This window comes from Salvelinus sp. IW2-2015, linkage group LG4q.1:29, assembly GCF_002910315.2.
Source record: "Salvelinus sp. IW2-2015 linkage group LG4q.1:29, ASM291031v2, whole genome shotgun sequence".
NCBI classification, from domain to species: Eukaryota; Metazoa; Chordata; class Actinopteri; order Salmoniformes; family Salmonidae; genus Salvelinus; species Salvelinus sp. IW2-2015.
The window spans coordinates 75,955,516-75,975,076 of record NC_036842.1 but is presented as its reverse complement, the minus strand read 5'-3'; the positions used below and the strand labels follow the sequence as shown (position 1 = coordinate 75,975,076).

The 19,561-nt window shown below is 42.7% G+C and overlaps 2 protein-coding genes across 2 annotated transcripts in view; one reads left to right on the top strand and one right to left on the bottom strand.

The window, feature by feature from the left end:
• arsa (arylsulfatase A) overlaps positions 1-15,802 on the top strand; it is a 19,132-nt gene extending 3,330 nt beyond the window's left edge. Inside the window, exons 2-8 of the mRNA XM_023985716.2 lie at positions 5,097-5,337; positions 10,868-11,086; positions 11,247-11,416; positions 11,617-11,741; positions 13,307-13,434; positions 13,573-13,675; positions 13,910-15,802. Of these exons, the coding sequence (XP_023841484.1) occupies positions 5,097-5,337; positions 10,868-11,086; positions 11,247-11,416; positions 11,617-11,741; positions 13,307-13,434; positions 13,573-13,675; positions 13,910-14,208 (1,285 nt within the window). The 3' untranslated portion in view covers positions 14,209-15,802. The remainder of the gene's footprint in view (positions 1-5,096; positions 5,338-10,867; positions 11,087-11,246; positions 11,417-11,616; positions 11,742-13,306; positions 13,435-13,572; positions 13,676-13,909) is intronic.
• Positions 15,086-19,561, bottom strand: part of mapk8ip2 (mitogen-activated protein kinase 8 interacting protein 2) — a 62,276-nt gene continuing 57,800 nt past the window's right edge. The window contains exon 14 of the mRNA XM_023983150.2: positions 15,086-19,087. Within this exon, the coding sequence (XP_023838918.1) occupies positions 19,015-19,087 (73 nt within the window). The 3' untranslated portion in view covers positions 15,086-19,014. The remainder of the gene's footprint in view (positions 19,088-19,561) is intronic.

Here is a 19,561-nt window from a genome sequence, read left to right as displayed (position 1 = left end):
CCCCGACAATGGATCACTGGCGCAAACGCGCAGGTGATGCACACACCTTGGCTTTTCCAGGATTTTCATTGCTGACCAAAAATTTGCTATAACTGGGTAAATATTATCAACAAATGTACAAACGCAGCTAGGGTCGCTTTGATCTTGAGTCAGTGCAGATAGCACTGTTTAAGACCACCTAAAGCGAGACTGATTTAAGACCAAGACCTGAGCAAATCGAGACCGAGACCAGACGAGTCCAATTCAAGACCATGATTGTAATTGTGTCAAATCGCCACGATAATAGTAGAAAATGTTCTGTGTTCATATTGCAGAAGAACAGATTCTTTAGACATTCAGAGTTGTCAAAAAATGCATGCTGTGGGCAAATAGTGTCATATAAATGATCACTAACCGATACATGTCTATAATAGATAATACAAAATTCAGTGCATTCGGAAAGTATTCAGACCCTTTCCCCTTTTCCACATTTTGTTACGTTACAGCCCTATTATAAAATTGATTAAATATTACTCTTCTCATGAATCTACACACAATACCCCATAATGACAAAGCAAAACCAAGTTTTTAGAAATGTTTGCAAATATATTAAAAATCAAAACCGGAATTAACTTACATAAGTATTTAGACCCTTTGCTATGAGACTTGAAATTGAGCTCAGGTGCATCCTGTTTCCATTGATCATCCTTGAGATGTTTCTACAACTTGATTGGATTCCACCTGTGGTAAATTCAAATGATTGGACGTGATTTGGAAAGGCACACACCTGTCTATATTAGAGGTCGACCGATTAATCGGAATGGCCGATTAAGTTTTCATAACAATCGGTAATCGGCATTTTTGGACACCGATTATGACCGATTACATTGCACTCCACGAGGAGACTGCGTAGCAGGCTGATTACCTGTAATGCGAGTGCAGTAAGGAGCCACGGTAAGGTGCTAGCTAGCATTAAACTAATCTTATAAAAAACAATCAATCTTAACTTAATCACTATTTAACTACACATGGTTGATGATATTACTAGTTTATCTAGCTTGTCCTGCGTTGCATATAATCGATGCCGTGCCTGTTAATTTATCATCAAATCACAGCCTACTTCGCCAAACGGGTAATTTAACAAGTGCATTCGCGAAAAAAGCACTGTCGTTGCACCAATGTGGACCTAACCATAAACATCAACACCTTTCTTAAAATCAATACACAAGTAAAAAAAATTAAACCTGCATATTTAGTTAATATTGCCTGCTAACATGAATTTCTTTTAACTAGGGAAATTGTGTCACTTCTCTTGCGTTCTGTGAAACAGAGTCAAGGTATATGCAGCAGTTTGGGCTGCCTGGCTCGTTGCGAACTGTGTGAAGACCATTTCTTCCTAACGAAGACAGCCAACTTCGCCAAATGGGGGATGATTTAACAAAAGCGCATTTGCGAAAAAAGCACAATCGTTGCACTAATGTACCTAACCATAAACATCAATGCCTTTCTTAAAATCAATACACAGAAGTACATTTTTTTTTAAAACCTGCATATTTAGTTAAAAGAATTCAAACAGCACTTTCCTGCGTTTGCCAGCAGCTCTTAGCAATGCTCTGTTTATGACTTCAAGCCTATCAACTCCCGAGATTAGGCTGGCAATACTAAAGTACCAATTAGAACATCCAATAGTCAAAGGTATATGAAATACAAATGGTATAGAGAGAAATAGTCCTATAATAACTACAACCTAAAACTTCTTACCTGGGAATATTGAAGACTCGTGTTAAAAGGAACCACCAGTTTTCATAAGTTCTCATGTTCTGAGCAAGGAAATGTTAGCTTTTTTTTTTACATGGCACATATTGGACTTTTATTTTCTTCTCCAACACTTTGTTTTTTTTTAAACCAAATTGAACATGTTTCCTTATTTATTTGAGACTAAATTGATTTTATTGATGTATTATATTAAGTTAAAATAAAAGTGTTCATTGTTCATTTATTATTGTTGTAATTGTCATTATTACAAATATATATATATATATATTTGTCTATATTGACAGTGCATGTCAGAGCGAAAACCAAGGAATGAGGTTGAAGTAATTGTCTGTAGAGCTCCAAGACAGGATTGTGTCGAAGCACAGATCTGGGGGAAGGGTACCAAAAAATGTCTGCAGCATTGAAGGTCCGAAAGAACACAGTGGCCTCCATCATTCTTAAATGGAAGAAGTTTGGAACCACCAAGACTCTTCCTTGAGCTAGCCGTCCGGCCAAACTAAGCAATCGAGGGAGAAGGGCCTTGGTCAGGGAGGTGAACAAGAACCCAATGGTCACTCTGACAGAGCTCGAGAGTTCCTCTGTGGAGATTGGAGTACCTTCCAGAAGGACAACCATCTCTGCATGACTCCACCTATCAGGCCTTTATGGTAGTGGCCAGGGAAGCCACTCCTCAGTAAAAGGCACATGACATCCTGCTTGGAGTTTGCCGAAAGGCACCTAAATTACTCTCAGACCATGAGAATCAAGATTCTCTGATCTGATGAAACCAAGATTGAACTCTTTGGCCTGAATGCCAAGTGTCACGTCTGGAGGAAATCTGTCACCATCCCTATGGTGTAGCATGATGGTTGCAGCATCATGCTGTGGGGATGTTTTTCAGCGGCAGGGACTGGTTCACTTGTGAGGATCAAGGGAAAGATGAGCGAAGCAAAGTACAGAGAGATCCTTGATGAAAATCTGCTCCCGAGCACTCAGGACCTCAGACTGGGGCGAAGGTTCATCTTCCAACAGGACATTGACCCTAAGCACACAGCCAAGACAACGCAGGAGTGGATTCGGGACAAGTCTCTGAATGTCCTTGAGTGGCCCAGCCAGAGCCCAGACTTGAACCCGATCGAACATCTCTGGAGAGACCTGCGAATAGCTGTGCAGCGACACTCCCCATCTTTTGGGAAATGCTGTAATTTATGAGGACTAAATGTATTATACATTTTTTTGTAAAATTTCTCCCCAATTTTGATCTGGTCTCATTGCTGCAACTTCCCAACACGCTCGGAAGGAGAAGGTCGAGTCATGCGTCCTCCGAAACTGCACTTCTTAACACCTACCTGCTTAACCCGGAAGCCAGCCGCACACCAATGTGTCGGAGGAAACACCGTGCACCTGACGACCGAGGTCAGCCTGCAGGCACCCGGCCCGCCACGAGTTGCTAGAGCTCGATGAGCGGCCAAATCCGGGTTTGATCCCCCGGCCAAATCCTCCCCTAACCCAGACGACGCTGGGCCAATTGTGCGCCGTTCGATGGTGATAGTGCCCGTGATCAAACCCGGGTCTGTAATGATGCTGTGACTTAGACCGCTGAGCCACTCGGGAGGCCCCTAAAATGTATTTTAAAAGATGAGACTATAATAAATACCGCTTTTATGCCATACAAGCAAGCCAAACACCCGTGAGTCCAAATGTGCTTTTCAGATATCCATATCATAAAACTTGTGTCAACATTTATGATCCCTATGTTTGATGTACAGTTACAAGATGGCATGGCTTTATACCCTGGGTTGTCCTGAACAGAATTAGCCTATGTTTGCTGTATTGTGAAAGTGTGCCGCAGACCACTCATCTAAATACACTCATGACTCCATTATATGCGCACCAAAATTATGATCTGCTTCTCTGAATTGCCTTGTAAAAGCATAACACTGTAAGATCATATTAAAAAAATTATAATATGCCCACCTGATCCAGATTGCGATTCATAATGGACCGTTTTTGGAGTGCCTAAAGAACTACAGTAATTGTGTGAAGGCGTGGATGCAGGGCTGTGTTCCAAACAAACACACTACAAGTGTGCTTGCTCTAGTTCCTCAACAGCACAGCTAGGAGGGCTCTTAAGAGCACTGTTCTTGTTAGAATCTTCTTTGAGTCATAAAAGTGCATTGAAATTACTTATCAACTGTGCACACTTTGGAGAGGTGTGTTTGGCAACTTGAAAACACCAGTTAGACCTTTCACTCAAACCCCTTGTCATTGTTTTGTTTTGTCCCAAGTTTTCCAAGAATATTCTTATCATGTTACAGAATGTATCAAGAGTATTTTCAGATTTCGTTATCAACAAATGCAGTGAAAAGTACAGTAAATGTAAAATGCACATAAAATCAACAGTGTAATGTTTGGATTCAGTCTTGTATCATGTGAACAGTTGTGTCCTCAGCTTTTAGTCTAATAATTTTTCCATAATCTCAAAACGGTTCCCTTTTAATTGCTAACATGGTTATGCATATGCTTTCCATATTTCTTCTGTAAGAAACATTTCAATGTAGACCTATCCATAGGCCAATTTCCATGAGTGTAAGGGGTTAAGGTTCAGGTATACAGTTTAGTGTTAGTTCAACAGTTATGGCCTGGGGGTAAAAGCTATCTTGAAACCTGTTGGTCTGAGACTTAATGCTCCGGTAGCGCCTGCCAGAAGGTATCAGAGAGAGCGGGCTGTGGCTGGAGGCCTTGGCGATCTTCCATTCCTTCCTCAGACACTGTCTGGTGTAGATGTCCTCCATGGCTGGTAGCTTGCCCCAGTGATGGACTGGGCAGTCTTCACCGCCCTCTGTAGAGCCTTGAGGTTAAGGGTGTTGCAGTTGCCTTACCAGGCAGTGATGCAGCCAGACAGAATGCGCTCAATGGTGCACCTGTAAAAGTTCCTGAGGATCTAAGGGGCCATGCCAAACCTCTTCAACAGTATGATGTGTACACCGAGGACCCCCCCTCGTTGTTGTTGGTGATCAGGCCCTACCACTGTCGGGACGTCAGCAAACTTGATGATAGAATTGGTGTTGTGTTTGGCCACACAGCCATGAGTGAACAGGGAGTACAGGAGGGGACTAAGCACACTCCCCTGGGGGGCAGAGGTGTTGTTGCCAACCTTAACCACCTGGGGTTTGCCTGTCAGGAAGACCAGCATCCATGATTTCAGTCACTCAAACTAAAATCTCACTGACAAAGCTTTCTGAATTGAATGTAATATCTGATCATAGACACACTGTGCAGCGCAACATCTATTTTGTGTTCATCAACCACTTGTATCAATGTTTTAAATAAATTTAATTATGGTTGTCTTTTCCCATCAGGGCGTCTTTGCTGACAGGGCGCTACCAGACCCGGTCAGGGGTGTACCCGGGGGTGTTCTACCCCGGTTCCCGCGGGGGTCTACCGCTGAACGAGACCACCATAGCAGAGGTGCTAAAGCCCCTGGGCTACGCCACGGCAGCCATGGGGAAATGGCACCTGGGGGTGGGGGAGAACGGGATGTACCTGCCCACCCGACAGGGCTTTGACCACTACCTGGGGGTCCCCTACTCCCATGACATGGTCAGTGTGTTCACTGGTAGTTGTTAATTGATTGGGTAACTGGTAGTTACTACACTGAACAAAAATATAAACGTAACATGTAAAGTGTTGGTCCCATGTTTCATGAGCTGAAAAAAAAGAAATCTCAGAAATGTTCCAAACTCACAAAAAGCTTATTTCTCTCTTGTGCACAAATTTGTTTACATCCCTGAGCATTTTTCTTTTGCGAAGAGAATCCATCCACCTGACAGGTGTTGCATATCAGGAAGCTAATTAAATAACATGATCATTAGACAGATGCAAAAAATGCCACTCTAAAATGGGCAGTTTTGTCAGACAACACAATGCCACATATATCTGAAGTTTTGAGGAGCGTGCAATTGGCATGCTGACTGCAGGAATGTCCACCAGAGCTGTTGCCAGAGAATTAAATCGTAATTCCTCTACCATGAGCTCTACCGTGTCGTTTTAGAGAATTTGGCAGTACGTACAACCGGCCTCACAACTGCAGATGACGTGTAACCATGCCAACCCAGGACTTCAACATCTGGCTTCTTCACCTGCGGGATCGTCTGAGACCAGCCACCCGGAAGCTGATGAAACCGTGGGTTTGCACAACCTGAAGAATTTCTGCACAAACTGTCAAACACCGTCTGATAGTTTGTGCTCATCTGCATGATGAGCACATCTGCGTGCTGGTGGTCTTCACCAGGTTCCTGACCTGACTGACGTTTGGCATCGTGACCAACTTCAGTGGGAAAATGCTCACCTTAGATGGCCATTGGCATGCTTGAGAAGTGCAGCATGGTGGAGGTGGGGTTATGGTATAAGCTACGGACAACGAACACAATTGCATTTGATAATTGCTATTTGAATGCACAGAATGCATTCCTTTGAATGCAAAGGGTGGCTTTTTAAAGAATCTCAAATATAAAATATATTTTGATTTGTTTAACACTTTTTTGGTTACTACATGATTCCATATGTGTTATTTCATAGGTGTGATGTCTACACTATTATTCTACAATGTAGAAACCCTTAAATGAGTAGGTGTTCTAAAACTGTTGACCGGTAGTGTATAAAAAAACTAAATCTGAAATATCACATTTACATAAGTATTCAGACCCTTTACCCTTTACTTTTATTCATCTGATGACTGTTATTTATTTAGTCCATTAACTATGTTTTAATTGTCACCCGATTGAAATGAATCATGTAACAATTAACTCATTAGGATTTGGGGCACCAAGGAAGAAGTAGTTTAGAGAGGTAACATCTTCCGAATGAAACTCTATAAGGTCTTTACCTATTTCATTGATAAACAGTCATGTTAATAATCATTACCTCTTATAAAGTCATCATAGGCCGTCATTGTAAATAAGAATTTGTTCTTAACTGACTTGCCTAGTTAAATAAAGGTACAATTTAAATTTTAAAAATCCCGACCAGTCTCAACCTTCTTGGATCTGCAAAAACACCATCCTTGCTTATTATTCAGTACTACACAAATGATTAACTAGCTAACTAAATAATAACACAGAATACACATACACCCTTTACATGAGACAATGGTCCCTAGTGGACTGACAAAATATGACGGTTGTTACAACATAGATGGAGAGGGTGGAAGAGCGAGAGAGAGAGAAAAAGGCACACTTATTGTCGAGACTTTCAGAATTATTCTCACAGTTAATCATATTTGCACACAAACTGCCGCCCGTATGGAATAAGAAGTCATGAATGTATTTACGTGTGAGTTTTATTTATGTCGGAACAGCCCTTCTTTGGAAGGTTGTTGGCGTTCCAGCTGTATGGCTCTGATTGTCCGAAAGGGGTCTCCCCTTTCCAGTCTTCTACTGTTCACTCTGGAAGATAACCAGCCATGTCATCAGTTCCCATTGGTGATGAGCGTTGTAGGATAGTCTCACTTAGATGTACTTTTCTCAATATCTGACTTAAGCCAGCTAATCAGCTGTACCAGTGATTGTCTGAGGTGAGCTTCTCGCTTCTTCCTCGTGTTGGTATTCAGGATTCGGACCACGATGTACATGAGCTACAGCTCTTTGTCTCTCTGGTCTATAGGAAGGTGAGTTTATTTCTTCACCTTGTGTTGAAGTTCAGAGTTTCAACCATTTAAAACATGTAGCTCTTGTCTCACGTTTCCTGCTCTAATGTTGATTTTGTTGGCAATGCTTTTTATGCATTCTCGTCAAAGGGGACGGCTCCGTCCGTCTGACAAGCTCTCTGACCTCACTCGGGGTGTGGCTACTTAATGTGCCAAAAAATTACAACACATTCCTATCTTAACAAAAATAAAAACTGTCATATTGGATGAAAACTAAACAGATAAAGGGGGTATACTTTCCAAGTTATAGTATTTGGTCCATATAGTGTCCATATAGTTTTTAATAACATCACACAATGAAAAACAATTTAACATCAGTTTTCTACATCTCCCCACTGACCATTTCCTACATCGTTACGTTAGAAATATTGTTCCATTATTCACTTTTTGGACATTAGAGTTTTGGGCGGGCAAAAGTCTCTCAAGACAAATACATTCCTGTGGTTGATACTAAAGGGTAGATAGTTCTCTCCTGCTTAAATTTACGACCGGGTGTGGAGGTGTCAAAACCCCACAGTTCCCTCCTCCCCCCTTTGCGTTTGGGAGAGGGTCTGGTTGTCAGCCATTGCCAAGCTGATCTGACCCTTTGTGATTCTCACAGGACGGTCATGACACTTGGTACACCTGTATTTTGGGAGTTTCTCCAATTCTTCTCAAGCTTTGTCAGGTTGGATGGGGAGCGTTGCTTCACAGCTATTTTCAGGTCTCTCCAGAGATGTTGAATCGTGTTCAAGTCCAGGCTCTGGCTGGGCCACTAAAGGACATTCAGAGACTTGTCCCGAAGCCACTCCTGTGTTGTCCTGGATGTGTGCTTAGGGTCGTTGTCCTGTTGGAAGGTGAACCTTCGCCCCAGTTTGAGGTCCTGAGCGCTCTGGAGTTGGTTTTCATCAAGGATCTCTCTGTACTTTGCTCCGTTCATCTTTCCCTCGATCCTGACTGGTCTCCCAGTCCCTGCCACTGAAAAACATCCCCACAGCATGATGCTGCCACCACCATGCATCGCCGTAGGGATGGTTCCAGGTTTCCTCCAGATGTGACGCTTGGCAATTAGGCCAAAGAGTTCAATCTTGATTTCATCAGACCAGAGAATCTTATTTCTCATGGCATGAGAGTCTTTAGGTGCCTTTTGGCAAACTCCAAGCGAGCTGTCATGTGCCTTTTACTGAGGAGTGTCTTCTGTCTGGCCACTCTACCATAAAGGCCTGATTGGTGGAGTGCTGCAGAGATCAAATCTTGTTTGCCACTTGCGCCGAATACAACATGTGTAGACCTTACAGTGAAATGGCTACTTACAAGCCCTTAACCAACAATGCAGTTTTAAGAAAAATAAGTGTAAATTAAAAAATAGAAAATAAAGTAACAAATAATTAAACAGCAGCAGTAAAATAACATAGCGAGGCTTTATACAGGGGGCACCGGTACAGAGTCAGTGTGCAGGGGCACCTGTTAGTCGAGGTAATATGTACATGTAGGTAGAGTTAAAGTTACTTTGCATAGATAATAAACAGAGAGTAGCAGCAGTGTAAAAGAGGGGTCTTGGTAGCCCTTTGATTAGCTGTTCAGGAGTCTTATGGCTTGGGGGTAGAAGCTGTTAAGAAGCCTTTTGGACCAAGACTTGGCGCTCCAGTACTGCTTGCCATGCGGTAGCAGAGAGAACAATCTATGACTAGGGTGGCAGAGGTCCTGGATGGCAGGAAGCTTGGCCCCAGTGATGTACAGGGCCATATGCACTACCCTCTGTAGTGCCTTGCGGTCGGAGGCCGAGCACTTGCCATACCAGGCAGTGATGCAGCCAGTCAGGATGGTCTCGATGGTGCAGCTGTAGAACCCTTTGAGGATCTGAGGACCCATGCCAAATCTTTTCAGTCTCCTGAGGGGGAATAGGCTTTGTCGTACCCTCGTCACTACTGTCTTAGTGTGTTTGGACCATGATAGTTTGTTGATGATGTGGACACCAAGGAACTTGAAGCTCTCAACCTGCTCCACTACAGCCTTTTCCTGTAGTCCACGATCATCTTTTTTGTCTTGATCACGTTGAGGGAGAGGTTGTTGTCCTGCCACCACACGGCCAGTTCTCTGATCATCTCCCTATAGGCTGTCATATCGTTATCGGTAACCAGTCCTACCACTGTTGTCATCGGCGAACCTGATGATGGTGTTGGAGTTGTGCCTGGCCATGCGGTCATTAGTGAACAGGGAGTACAAGAGGGGACTGAACACGCCCCCGTGTTGAGGATCAGCATGGTGGATGTGTTGTTACCTACCCTTACCACCTAGGGGCAGCCTATCAGGAAATCCAGGATCCAGTTGCAGAGGGAGGTGTTTTAGTCCCAGGGTCCTTAGCTTAGTGATGAGCTTTGAGGGCACTATGGTGTTGGAACGATGAGCTCCAGTCAATGAATAGCATTCTCACACAGGTGTTCCTTTTGTCCAGGTCGGAAAGGGCAGTGTTGAGTGCATTTGAGATTGCATCATCTGTGGATCTGTTGGGGCGGTGTGCAAATTGGGGTGGGTCTAGGGTTTCTGGGATAATGGTGTTGCTGTGAGTCATGACCAACCAGATGGTTGTCTTTCTGGAAGTTTCTTCAATCTCCACAGAGGAACTCTGGAGCTCTGTCATAGTGACCATCGGGTTCTTGGTCACCACCCTGACCAAGGCCCTTCTCGCCCGATTGCTCAGTTTGGCCGGGCGGACAGCTCTAGGAAGAGTCTTGTGGTTCCAAACGTCTTCCATTTAAGTCTGATGGAGGCCACTGTGTTCTTGGGACTCTTCAATGCTGCAGAATTTTTTTTATATCCTTCCCCAGATCTGTGCCTTGACACAATACTGTCTCGGAGCTCTATGGACAATTCCTTCGACCTCATGGCTCAATTTTTACTCTGACATGCACTGTCAACTGTGGGACACTGGTGTGTGCCTTTTCAAATCATGTCCAATCAATTAAATGCACCACAGGTGGACTCAAATCAAGTTGCAGAAACATCTCAAGGATGATCAATGGAAACAGGATGCACCTGAGCTAAATGTCAAGTCTCATAGCAAAGGGTATGAATACTTATGCAAATAAGGTTTTACTGTTGTTGTTTTTTTTATACATTTGCAAACATTTCCAAACCTGTTTTACACTTTGTCATTATGGGGTATTGTGTGTAGATTGAGGATTTTTTTATTTTTTATTAATTAATACATTTTAAGATAAGGCTGTAACATGGAAAAAGTCAAGGGGTCTGAATGCTTTCCTAAAGCACTGTATATTGTCAGTGTCTCTGTATTCATTGCCACAGCTAAGGGAGAGAAAGGACATTGTCACTTTTGCATTAGTTTGCGCTCTTTCTCAATCTTACTCTTATCCTCTTCTCCCTCTCTGCCTCCCCCTTTTGTTTGTATCTCTCTTAACTCTCTCTCCTTTTCTCTTTCTTTCCCAGGGACCCTGTCAGAATCTGACATGTTTCCCTCCAGATGTTAAATGCTTCGGACACTGTGACGTCGGCGTGGTAACCATCCCACTAATGCACAATGATGTCATAAAGCAGCAGCCTGTGGACTTCCTGGATCTGGAGAGAGTTTACAGTGACTTTGCCACAGACTTCATCACCCAGTCTACCAGGAAGAAACAACCCTTCTTCCTCTACTACCCCTCCCATGTAATCATCTCTTTTTCCTCATCTGCCCCTCATGTAGTCATCTCTTCTTCCTCTACTGCCCCTCTCATGTGAGAAGATAACAATCGTTTCAAGTTCAAAGGTAGTGGGTACTCCAACAACTTTCCAGGTGAACCGTCTCTCCCCCCTTTCTGTCCTCCAGCACACCCACTACCCCCAGTATGCAGGCCCGGCAACGGCAGGGCGGTCTCGTAGGGGTCCGTTTGGTGACGCTCTGCTGGAATTTGACTCTACAGTAGGGAATCTGCTCTCAGCACTGGAACATACTGGCGTCCTCAACAACACTCTCATACTGTTCACTGCTGATAATGGGTAGGAACTGTGTTTGTGTGTGTGATGGTGTGTCAGTGTAGTTTACTAGCAGCGTGTATGGATATTATGTAATAGTTTAGTTGCCTACAGTATGTGTGCTTGTGTTTACTACTGGTTTTACAACAAATGTTAAAGGACTTAAAGCCTTTCACATTTCAACTTTTGGTGAATCTCTCCAATCCCCCTCTCTCCCCATCCAGGCCTGAGTTGATGCGTATGTCTCGGGGGGGTAATGCTGGTCCTCTGAAGTGTGGTAAGGGCACCACCTATGAAGGGGGCATGAGAGAACCTGCCATCGCCTACTGGCCTGGGACCATCACACCAGGTCTGTCAGGAGAGATATGTAGTCCTTTCAACTACAGAATATATGTATCATCACACTCACCCACGCTTATTGGCTGAATGTTGTAGCCCTGAAGATCCCTTGTTTAATTTCAATTAAAAGAATTGCCAGGCTTATCATACTGCTGACATATGTGTATGGGGGTATTCACAGAGCAGGAGTTAGTTGGCGTGGTCACATTTAGGCCCCCCCCCCTCCATAAAGTAATCCTCCTACCCCCCCCCTCCCCCTTAAGAGTTAGATGCACTATTGTAAAGTGGTTTTTCCACTGGATATCATAAGGTGAATGCACCAATTTGTAAGTCGCTCTGGATAAGAGCGTCTGCTAAATGACTTAAATGTAAATGATTTCAACTAGATTCAGAACTACAATGCATTCAGAAAGTATTCAGACCCCTTGACTTTTTCCACATTTTATTATGTTATAGCCTTATTAAAAAAATATATCAAATAGTTTTTTTCCCTCATCAATGTACACACAATACGCCATAATGACAAAGCAAAAACAGGTTTTTAGAAATCTTTGCATAAAATAAAATATGACATTTATATAAGTATCAGACCCTTTACTCAGTACTTTGTTGAAGCACCGTTGGCAGCGATTACAGCCTCAAGTCTTCTTGGGTATGACGCTTCAAGTTTGGCACACCTGTATTTGGACAGTTTCTCCCTTCTCTGCAGATCCTCTCAAGCTCTGTCAGGTTGGATGGGGAGCGTTGCTGCACAGCTATTTTTCAGGTCTCTCCAGAGATGTTAGATCGGGTTCAAGTCCGGGCTCTGGCTAGGCCACTCAAGGACATTCAGAGACTTGTCCCGAAGCCACTCCTGCGTTGTCTTGGCTGTGTGCTTAGGGTTGCTGTCCTGTTGGAAGGTAAACCTTCGCCCCAGTCTGAGATCCTGAGCACTCTGGAGTTGGTTTTCATCAAGGATCTCTCTGTACTTTACTCTGTTCACCACCGGACCAAGGCCCTTCTCCCCCGATTGCTCAGTTTGGCCGGGCAGCCAGCTCTAGGAAGAGTATTGGTGGTTCCAAACTTCTTCCACTTAAGAATGATGGAGGCCACTGTGTTCTTGGGGACCTTCAATGCTGCAGAAATGTTTTGGTACCCTTTTGCAGATCTGTGCCTCGACACAATCCTGTCTCGGAGCACTACGGACAATTCCTTCAACCTCAGGGCTTGGTTTTTGCTCTGACATGCACTGTCAACTGTGGGACCTTATACCACCTGGAAAGGTGTGTGCCTTTCCAAATCATGTCCAATCAATTGAATTTACCACAGGTAGACTCCAATCAAGTTGTAGAAACATCTCAAGGATGATCAATAGAAACAGGAGGCACCTGAGCTCAATTTCATGTCTCTTAGCAAAGGGTCTGAAATCAGTTTTTTGCGAAAATCATTATTGTCATTATTGTGTGTAGATTGCTGAGGAAAAAGTTATTTTAATCAATATTAGAATAAGGCTGTAACGTAACAATGTGGGAAAAGTCAAGGGGTCTGAATACTTTCCGAAGGCACTGTACATCTAATTTGAACTATATTTTCTAGGGGTCACCCATGAGCTGGCTAGCACCCTGGATATCATGCCCACCATCGCAGGGCTGGCGGGGGCCAAACTACCAATGGTGCAGCTGGACGGAGTGGACATGACGGACATCTTGGTCAACCACGGACCGGTATGGGAGACGTTATTCACTTCACTCTGAGTTTAGTTAAACGTCATTTGGGCTGAAGAATAGAAGATTGCATAATGTGTTCTTGACTTAAACACTTGGACATTGTTATTCATACCTATTTAACTTCCTGTGTTGTAGAGTAAGAGAGAGGCCATGATGTTCTACCCTACAGACCCCAGTGAGAAGTACGGCTTGTTCGCTCTCAGGCTGGGCAAATACAAGGCTCACTTCTACACACGCGGTAAGTGTGTGTGAGAGAGAGTCACGCACACTGTCATACTGCAGAATAGGGTACTCCAAAGTTCCTGTTTTGTGTTCCTGATGTGATTGCTGTGCTCTTTTGTAATTAGCTTTTTACCAACAACATGCATTCCTAAACACTATGGCAAAGGGGCCAGCCAGAGGCTGAAATGGAACCTGGCCTAAATCTAAAATGTCTATCTGAACCACCTTTCCGTCGTTGTCTGTCCCCCAGGTGCAGGCCATAGTGAGACCACCCCAGACCAGGACTGTCACATAATATCCTTCCTGAAGCCCCATGATCCTCCCCTGCTGTTTGACTTGGAGTCTGACCCCAGTGAGAACTACCCCTTGTCTCCGCTGGGACGCCCCGACCTGCAGGCCCTGCTACAGAGGATAGGCGTGGTCAAGGAACAGTTTGAAGCCTCCATGGAGTTTGGGGAGAGCCAGATCGGGAAAGGTAGCGACCCTGATCTTGAGCCCTGCTGCACCCCGCACTGCACCCCCAAACCTTCCTGCTGCCAGTGTGGCTGATGCAGCCTCAAACCGTCAGTAAAGCTTGTACTATACCTTAAGTAAGACTAGATCTAGTACCTCTATTACTGTGGATGAGGTACCCCAAAACTTAACCTCTGAAAGTGTGGAAAGACAGTTTTTTAAGCCATATGAGAGACTGTGGGAAGCAGCACTTTTTCAAACATTAGAAATGGTATATCCAGTATGGCCATTGTTCCACATGAGTGTCTGATCTACCAATTCTAATTCTATGGATGCGGGCACCCTCATCCTCATGTGGACCCTGCATTCCAGTGACAACAACACCCAAAGACTACTGTAATGGGCCCGGTTTCCCAAAAGCACTATGCCTCAATGACTCACTTAGCAACTGTGTGATGTTTTGGGAAACGCATGTTACATCTTTGGTCGTTGTAGGAAAGATGCATTGTTAAAACACTCGTAAGCCTAAATTCCATCGCTATCGGGAAACCGGGCCCTGGCTAGTTTTACGAAAGACGGTGTGTGTATTCTTTTTAAATACAGGATTATATTAATACACTATTTTATAGTGAGAGAGTATGTAACATCTCACACCCAGAGGAGAGGAGTGGTAGTTAAGTTCAAACATATCTTTACTAACTAGACAGACCTTCATGTAAACAAATTGTACAAATCTAAGGAAATGTATTTTACAGATGACAATTTTATATGGCCTAGCTAGTCTATAATCAGGTTGTTGGTCCGAGATACATGATTGTAGCATGGATCTAAATTATGCATTAATGTTGACATTTGAATTACAGTGGCAGATCTGAAGTTAGGATTTTACCCTATAAATGAACAGATTCATGAAACCGTTATTGTGACTCAGTAGCACGGTGACACAAGCACAAGAAAGAGACAGTCAGACGCATTTGGACATCAAGCATATATTTTATTCATAATACCAAACCCATGACAAGGCAGAGTGTATTTTTTTTTTTTATGTTTTACTTTTAGATTTGTACAAGTCATTTTTTTAAGATACAATATAGATAACTTTGTATTTGTCACATACTGATGCTCTAGTTATACAGTGAATAATCTAGTTTGTTTAGGTATTAAAGTCCAAAGTTTAGATGAACTGTTAACTGGATGTTTGAGCTGCTATACAGGACTAGGGAATCGGTTGGTGTACTGTAGCTATCAGGGAAGATAGAAAGGCTTCAACTAAGCTCTTACAGGACAGAAAAACAAAAGACAAAACTAACTGGTACAGGTAAGATATGGAGCTTGTCTGGAGCTCAAAGCCATGGGCTACATTGGCAAGATGCGATAGGTTCCTGTATAAAAGCAGGCTCTCTGAAAGCTGTTTTTAATTGGTTCAGCTCTACTTCTCTGCTCTATCAGCAGATTGGCCAGCAATTGGGTGGGTGTGTTGTTGGATCTCAGCAAGGTCAAAGGTGACACATTACATGTGTCCCCTAATGATGATGTCACAGATATGCCTAAAGGGGTGCTGCTAAAGCCTGTCTGTGGGGTGAATGTTTGAGTTAGCAAGAACTCAAAATGTCACCTTGGTAGTTGACGTAGAGTCAACGTGTGGAAACGCAGCACACTCAAATAAAAACAAGAACTGGAAATGTAAAAATTATTTTTCCACCTTGGTTTTCATGTTTGTCAACTTTTTTGAATTTCTCTTATTTTAAATATTAATTTCAATAACATACATAACGTAAAGGACACAGTACAATCTTTTCAACTCTTTATAGTATTTACAGGATCTAACTGACAGCGATACACATTTAGATTACACACTCCCCACTGTCACCAATGATAAACTGGTCACCAACTCATCACCAGCAGATCAATGATGCACTTGTCTACATGATCCTTTTTTTGCTGTTTAATATTTGTTGAAGAATAAAAGCAGTAGATGATGTGTATCTGGGTCTAGAAGCGAGTCCCTCGTTTACTCTACTGTACTCAACCTGATATTGGGGATTGCAGTAGGGATGCCTGTTATTTCAATTCATTCTGTGTTCTCCACTTTTCTATACTCCATCTGTTTGATGTTGCACTGTAGTCTACAGTATGCTAATTGAACTGGAAAAAGACAACTAAAAAGTATAATGTCCTACTATAAGTAAGCAAACCATGTACTGTATATTGGCTTACCTATGACCAGATGAAAATCAAGGAGTACATTTGGAAAGGTCATTTCTCAAGCAGAATATGAGCCATTAGACATTGTAAAATCAACTTCTAAAACTGTACTGCTCAGACCAAATAAATGTTATTTTTTTCTAACTTAAACTCTACCCTAATTCTGACCTGCTCCACCTCAAAGAGAAGGTGGAGGGACATGAGAAGAATACACCACTCAATTCTAAGCATTATCTATCTCATGTCTTTACTGTGGCCTTATTCTCAGTGTACTCATCAACTTAAACAGACCGACACACCTGTACAATAGTGTTTCCTGTGAGGGAGTAGTGTTGAACTATCAGAACCGTGGAATTATGGCTTCTCCTGAAGAGGACCAACTGTCCTCGACCTGATATTCAGATTGATTATCTCTAAACATTGTGTAGTATCTGTACATCAGGACACTTCACTGTTGGATAAGATGGAAAGGAATATAACATTGGTAATTTCGATAATATTGTATTTACACCATTAAAGTCCAGAAGCTAAATAATTTTTTCTTCTCGCTCTGTTCCCAAAGCACTGACAGTTATCACCCCAGTTTCCATGGCAACCTCTTCCTGACACTCGGCTGTGTCTGGAGATTTGATTAGAGGAGTTGTTTTCCAATGAGAGATGACTACTGCAACTGTTCTTTCTGATCTGCCGCCAACAAATGTCAAAACTATGTATTTCAAAATGGTGGACATCAAATAAGCTAGGGGAAGGGACTACAGAAGAGAAATGTAACCAGGCATAAGCCACAGAACAAACCAGTTAAAGGATAAGTTCTCTGAAATAGGTCCCACTCCCACCAATGGTTCCCGACCCACTGTTTGATAAACACTGGGCTAAAACATCATCCCTCTCTTCCTTCCCATTTCATTTTCTTTGTCTTCCTCCTGTTTGATTATTGGTTGTGGATGCTACTTACATAGTTTATATGCATGAGGTGTCTGTATTTCTCTACTGCCTATACATATATTTACAGAACACACAATGTCTCATACGATACAGGGGTTAGCTCGGACCAAGTCAGATAACTACTCTCGCTCTACTTCGCTTCAATCTCACTACCAGTCGAACAGCAGTTTGTCGATATTGAACAAATATACACTACCATTCAAAGGTTTGGGGTCACTTAGAAATGTTTGAAAGAGAAGCAAATTTTTTCCATAAAAATAACATCAAATTGATCAGAAATACAGTGTAGACATTCTTAATGTTGTAAATGACTATTGTAGCTGGAAACGGCAGATTTTTTTAATGGAATATATACATAGGTGTACAGAGGCCCATTATCAGCAACCATCACTCCTATGTTCCAATGGCACATTGTGTTAACTAATCCAAGTTTTTCATTTTAAAAGGCTAATTGATCATTAGAAAACCCTTTTGCAATTTTGTTAGCACAGCTGAAAACTGTTGTTCTGATTAAAGAAGCAATAAAACTGGCCTTCTTTAGACTAGTTGAGTATCTGGAGCATCAGCATTTGTGTGTTCGATTACAGGCTCAAAATGGCCAGAAAAAAAGAACTTCCTTCGGAAACTCATCAGTCTATTCTTGTTCTGAGAAATGAAGGCTATTCCATGTGAGAAATTGCCAAGAAACTGAAGATCTCGTACAACGCTGAGTACTACTCCTTTCACAGAACAGCGCAAACTGTCTCTAACCAGAATTTAAAGAGGAGTGTGAGGCCCCAGTGCACACCTGAGCAAGAGGACAAGTACATTAGTGTGTCTAGTTTGAGAAACAGACGCCTCACAAGTCCTCAACTGGCAGCTTCATTAAATAGTACCCGCAAAACACCAGTCTCAATGTCAACAGTGAAGAGGTGACCCCGGGATGCTGGCCTTCTAGGCAGTTTTCAGATGGAAACGGCTGTGCTAACATAATTGCAAAAGGGTTTTCTAATCATCAATTAGCCTTTTAAATTATAAACTTGGATTAGCTAACACAACGTGCCATTGGAACACAGTACTGATGGTTGCTGATAATGGGCCTCTGTACGTCTATGTAGATTCCATAAAAAATCTGCCGTTTCCAGCTACAATAGTCATTTACAACATTAACAATGTCTACACTGTATTTCTGATCAATTTGGTGTTATTTTAATGGACAAAAAATGTGCTTTTCTTTCGAAAACAAGTGAACCCAAACTTTTGAACGGTAGTGTACATTTACACCAAACCATATCTGACCAAATAATATGATCCAGGTCCTATTCAATGTTGAGCTGGTTTTGTGTCCTAATAGCTCTGTGTGTGCATTACCCTCCTAACCATGCATTCGAACATGTGAAATAGCAGTAGTAGGAATATAATTGTTGTACTTGTTTTTTTAACCGAGGAGGATACGTCATATCTAAAATAACAGGTGCCAAGCCCCTTATTCCTATAACTGTATCATAGTAAAAAAAGGTAAAATAAACAGGCAATCCATCTAGAAGAGGGAAAATAAACAAACAAATGAATCAATAAATAAAACATGTAGCATACTGTAGAACTGAAATTAACATTTCAGTTTTAGAGAGAGATATAGGGGGTATTTTTGCAATGGAGAGAAGAAGACCCACCAGTGTCCTCTGGTGATTGAGATTGATAAACATACAAGCAGCAGCAGGAAGAAGAAGAGAATACTGCTGTCATGGCAACATTTCCTGCTTCCTGCCTGCTCTACTCCAGGTAGATGTCTTCGGTGGGGCAGGCGTACTCCAGGTGCTCCTGGTAATACTCCTGGAAAGCCCGTCTAGAGAGGGAGACAGACAACAGAGGGATTAGCTTAGCAAACAGATGTCCTACTAAATCACCCAGCAAAAATGTCTCAGCCAGACTAACATCATGGTTCTAGTCCAAGATGAGCCTCAGCTTAGTAAACATTTCTCCATACCATCATTCCCCATTTTAGGCTCCCGAGTGGCGCAGCGGTCTAAGGCACTACACCTCAGTGCTAGAGGTGTCACTACAGACCATGGTTTGATTCCAGGCTGTTTCACAACCGGCCGTGATTGGGAGTCCGGTAGTGTGGCGCACAATTGGCCCAGTGTCGTCCGGGTTAGGGTTTGGCCGGGGTAGGCCGTCAATGTAAATAAGAATTTGTTCTTAACTGACTTGCATAGTTAAATAAAAGTACACTGACTCACTCACCAGCCCATCCCTGCTCTGCCCTCTGCTCTGCTGTGTCGACCTTGAACAATGGCCGTCTTTAATAATTCAAACCTGA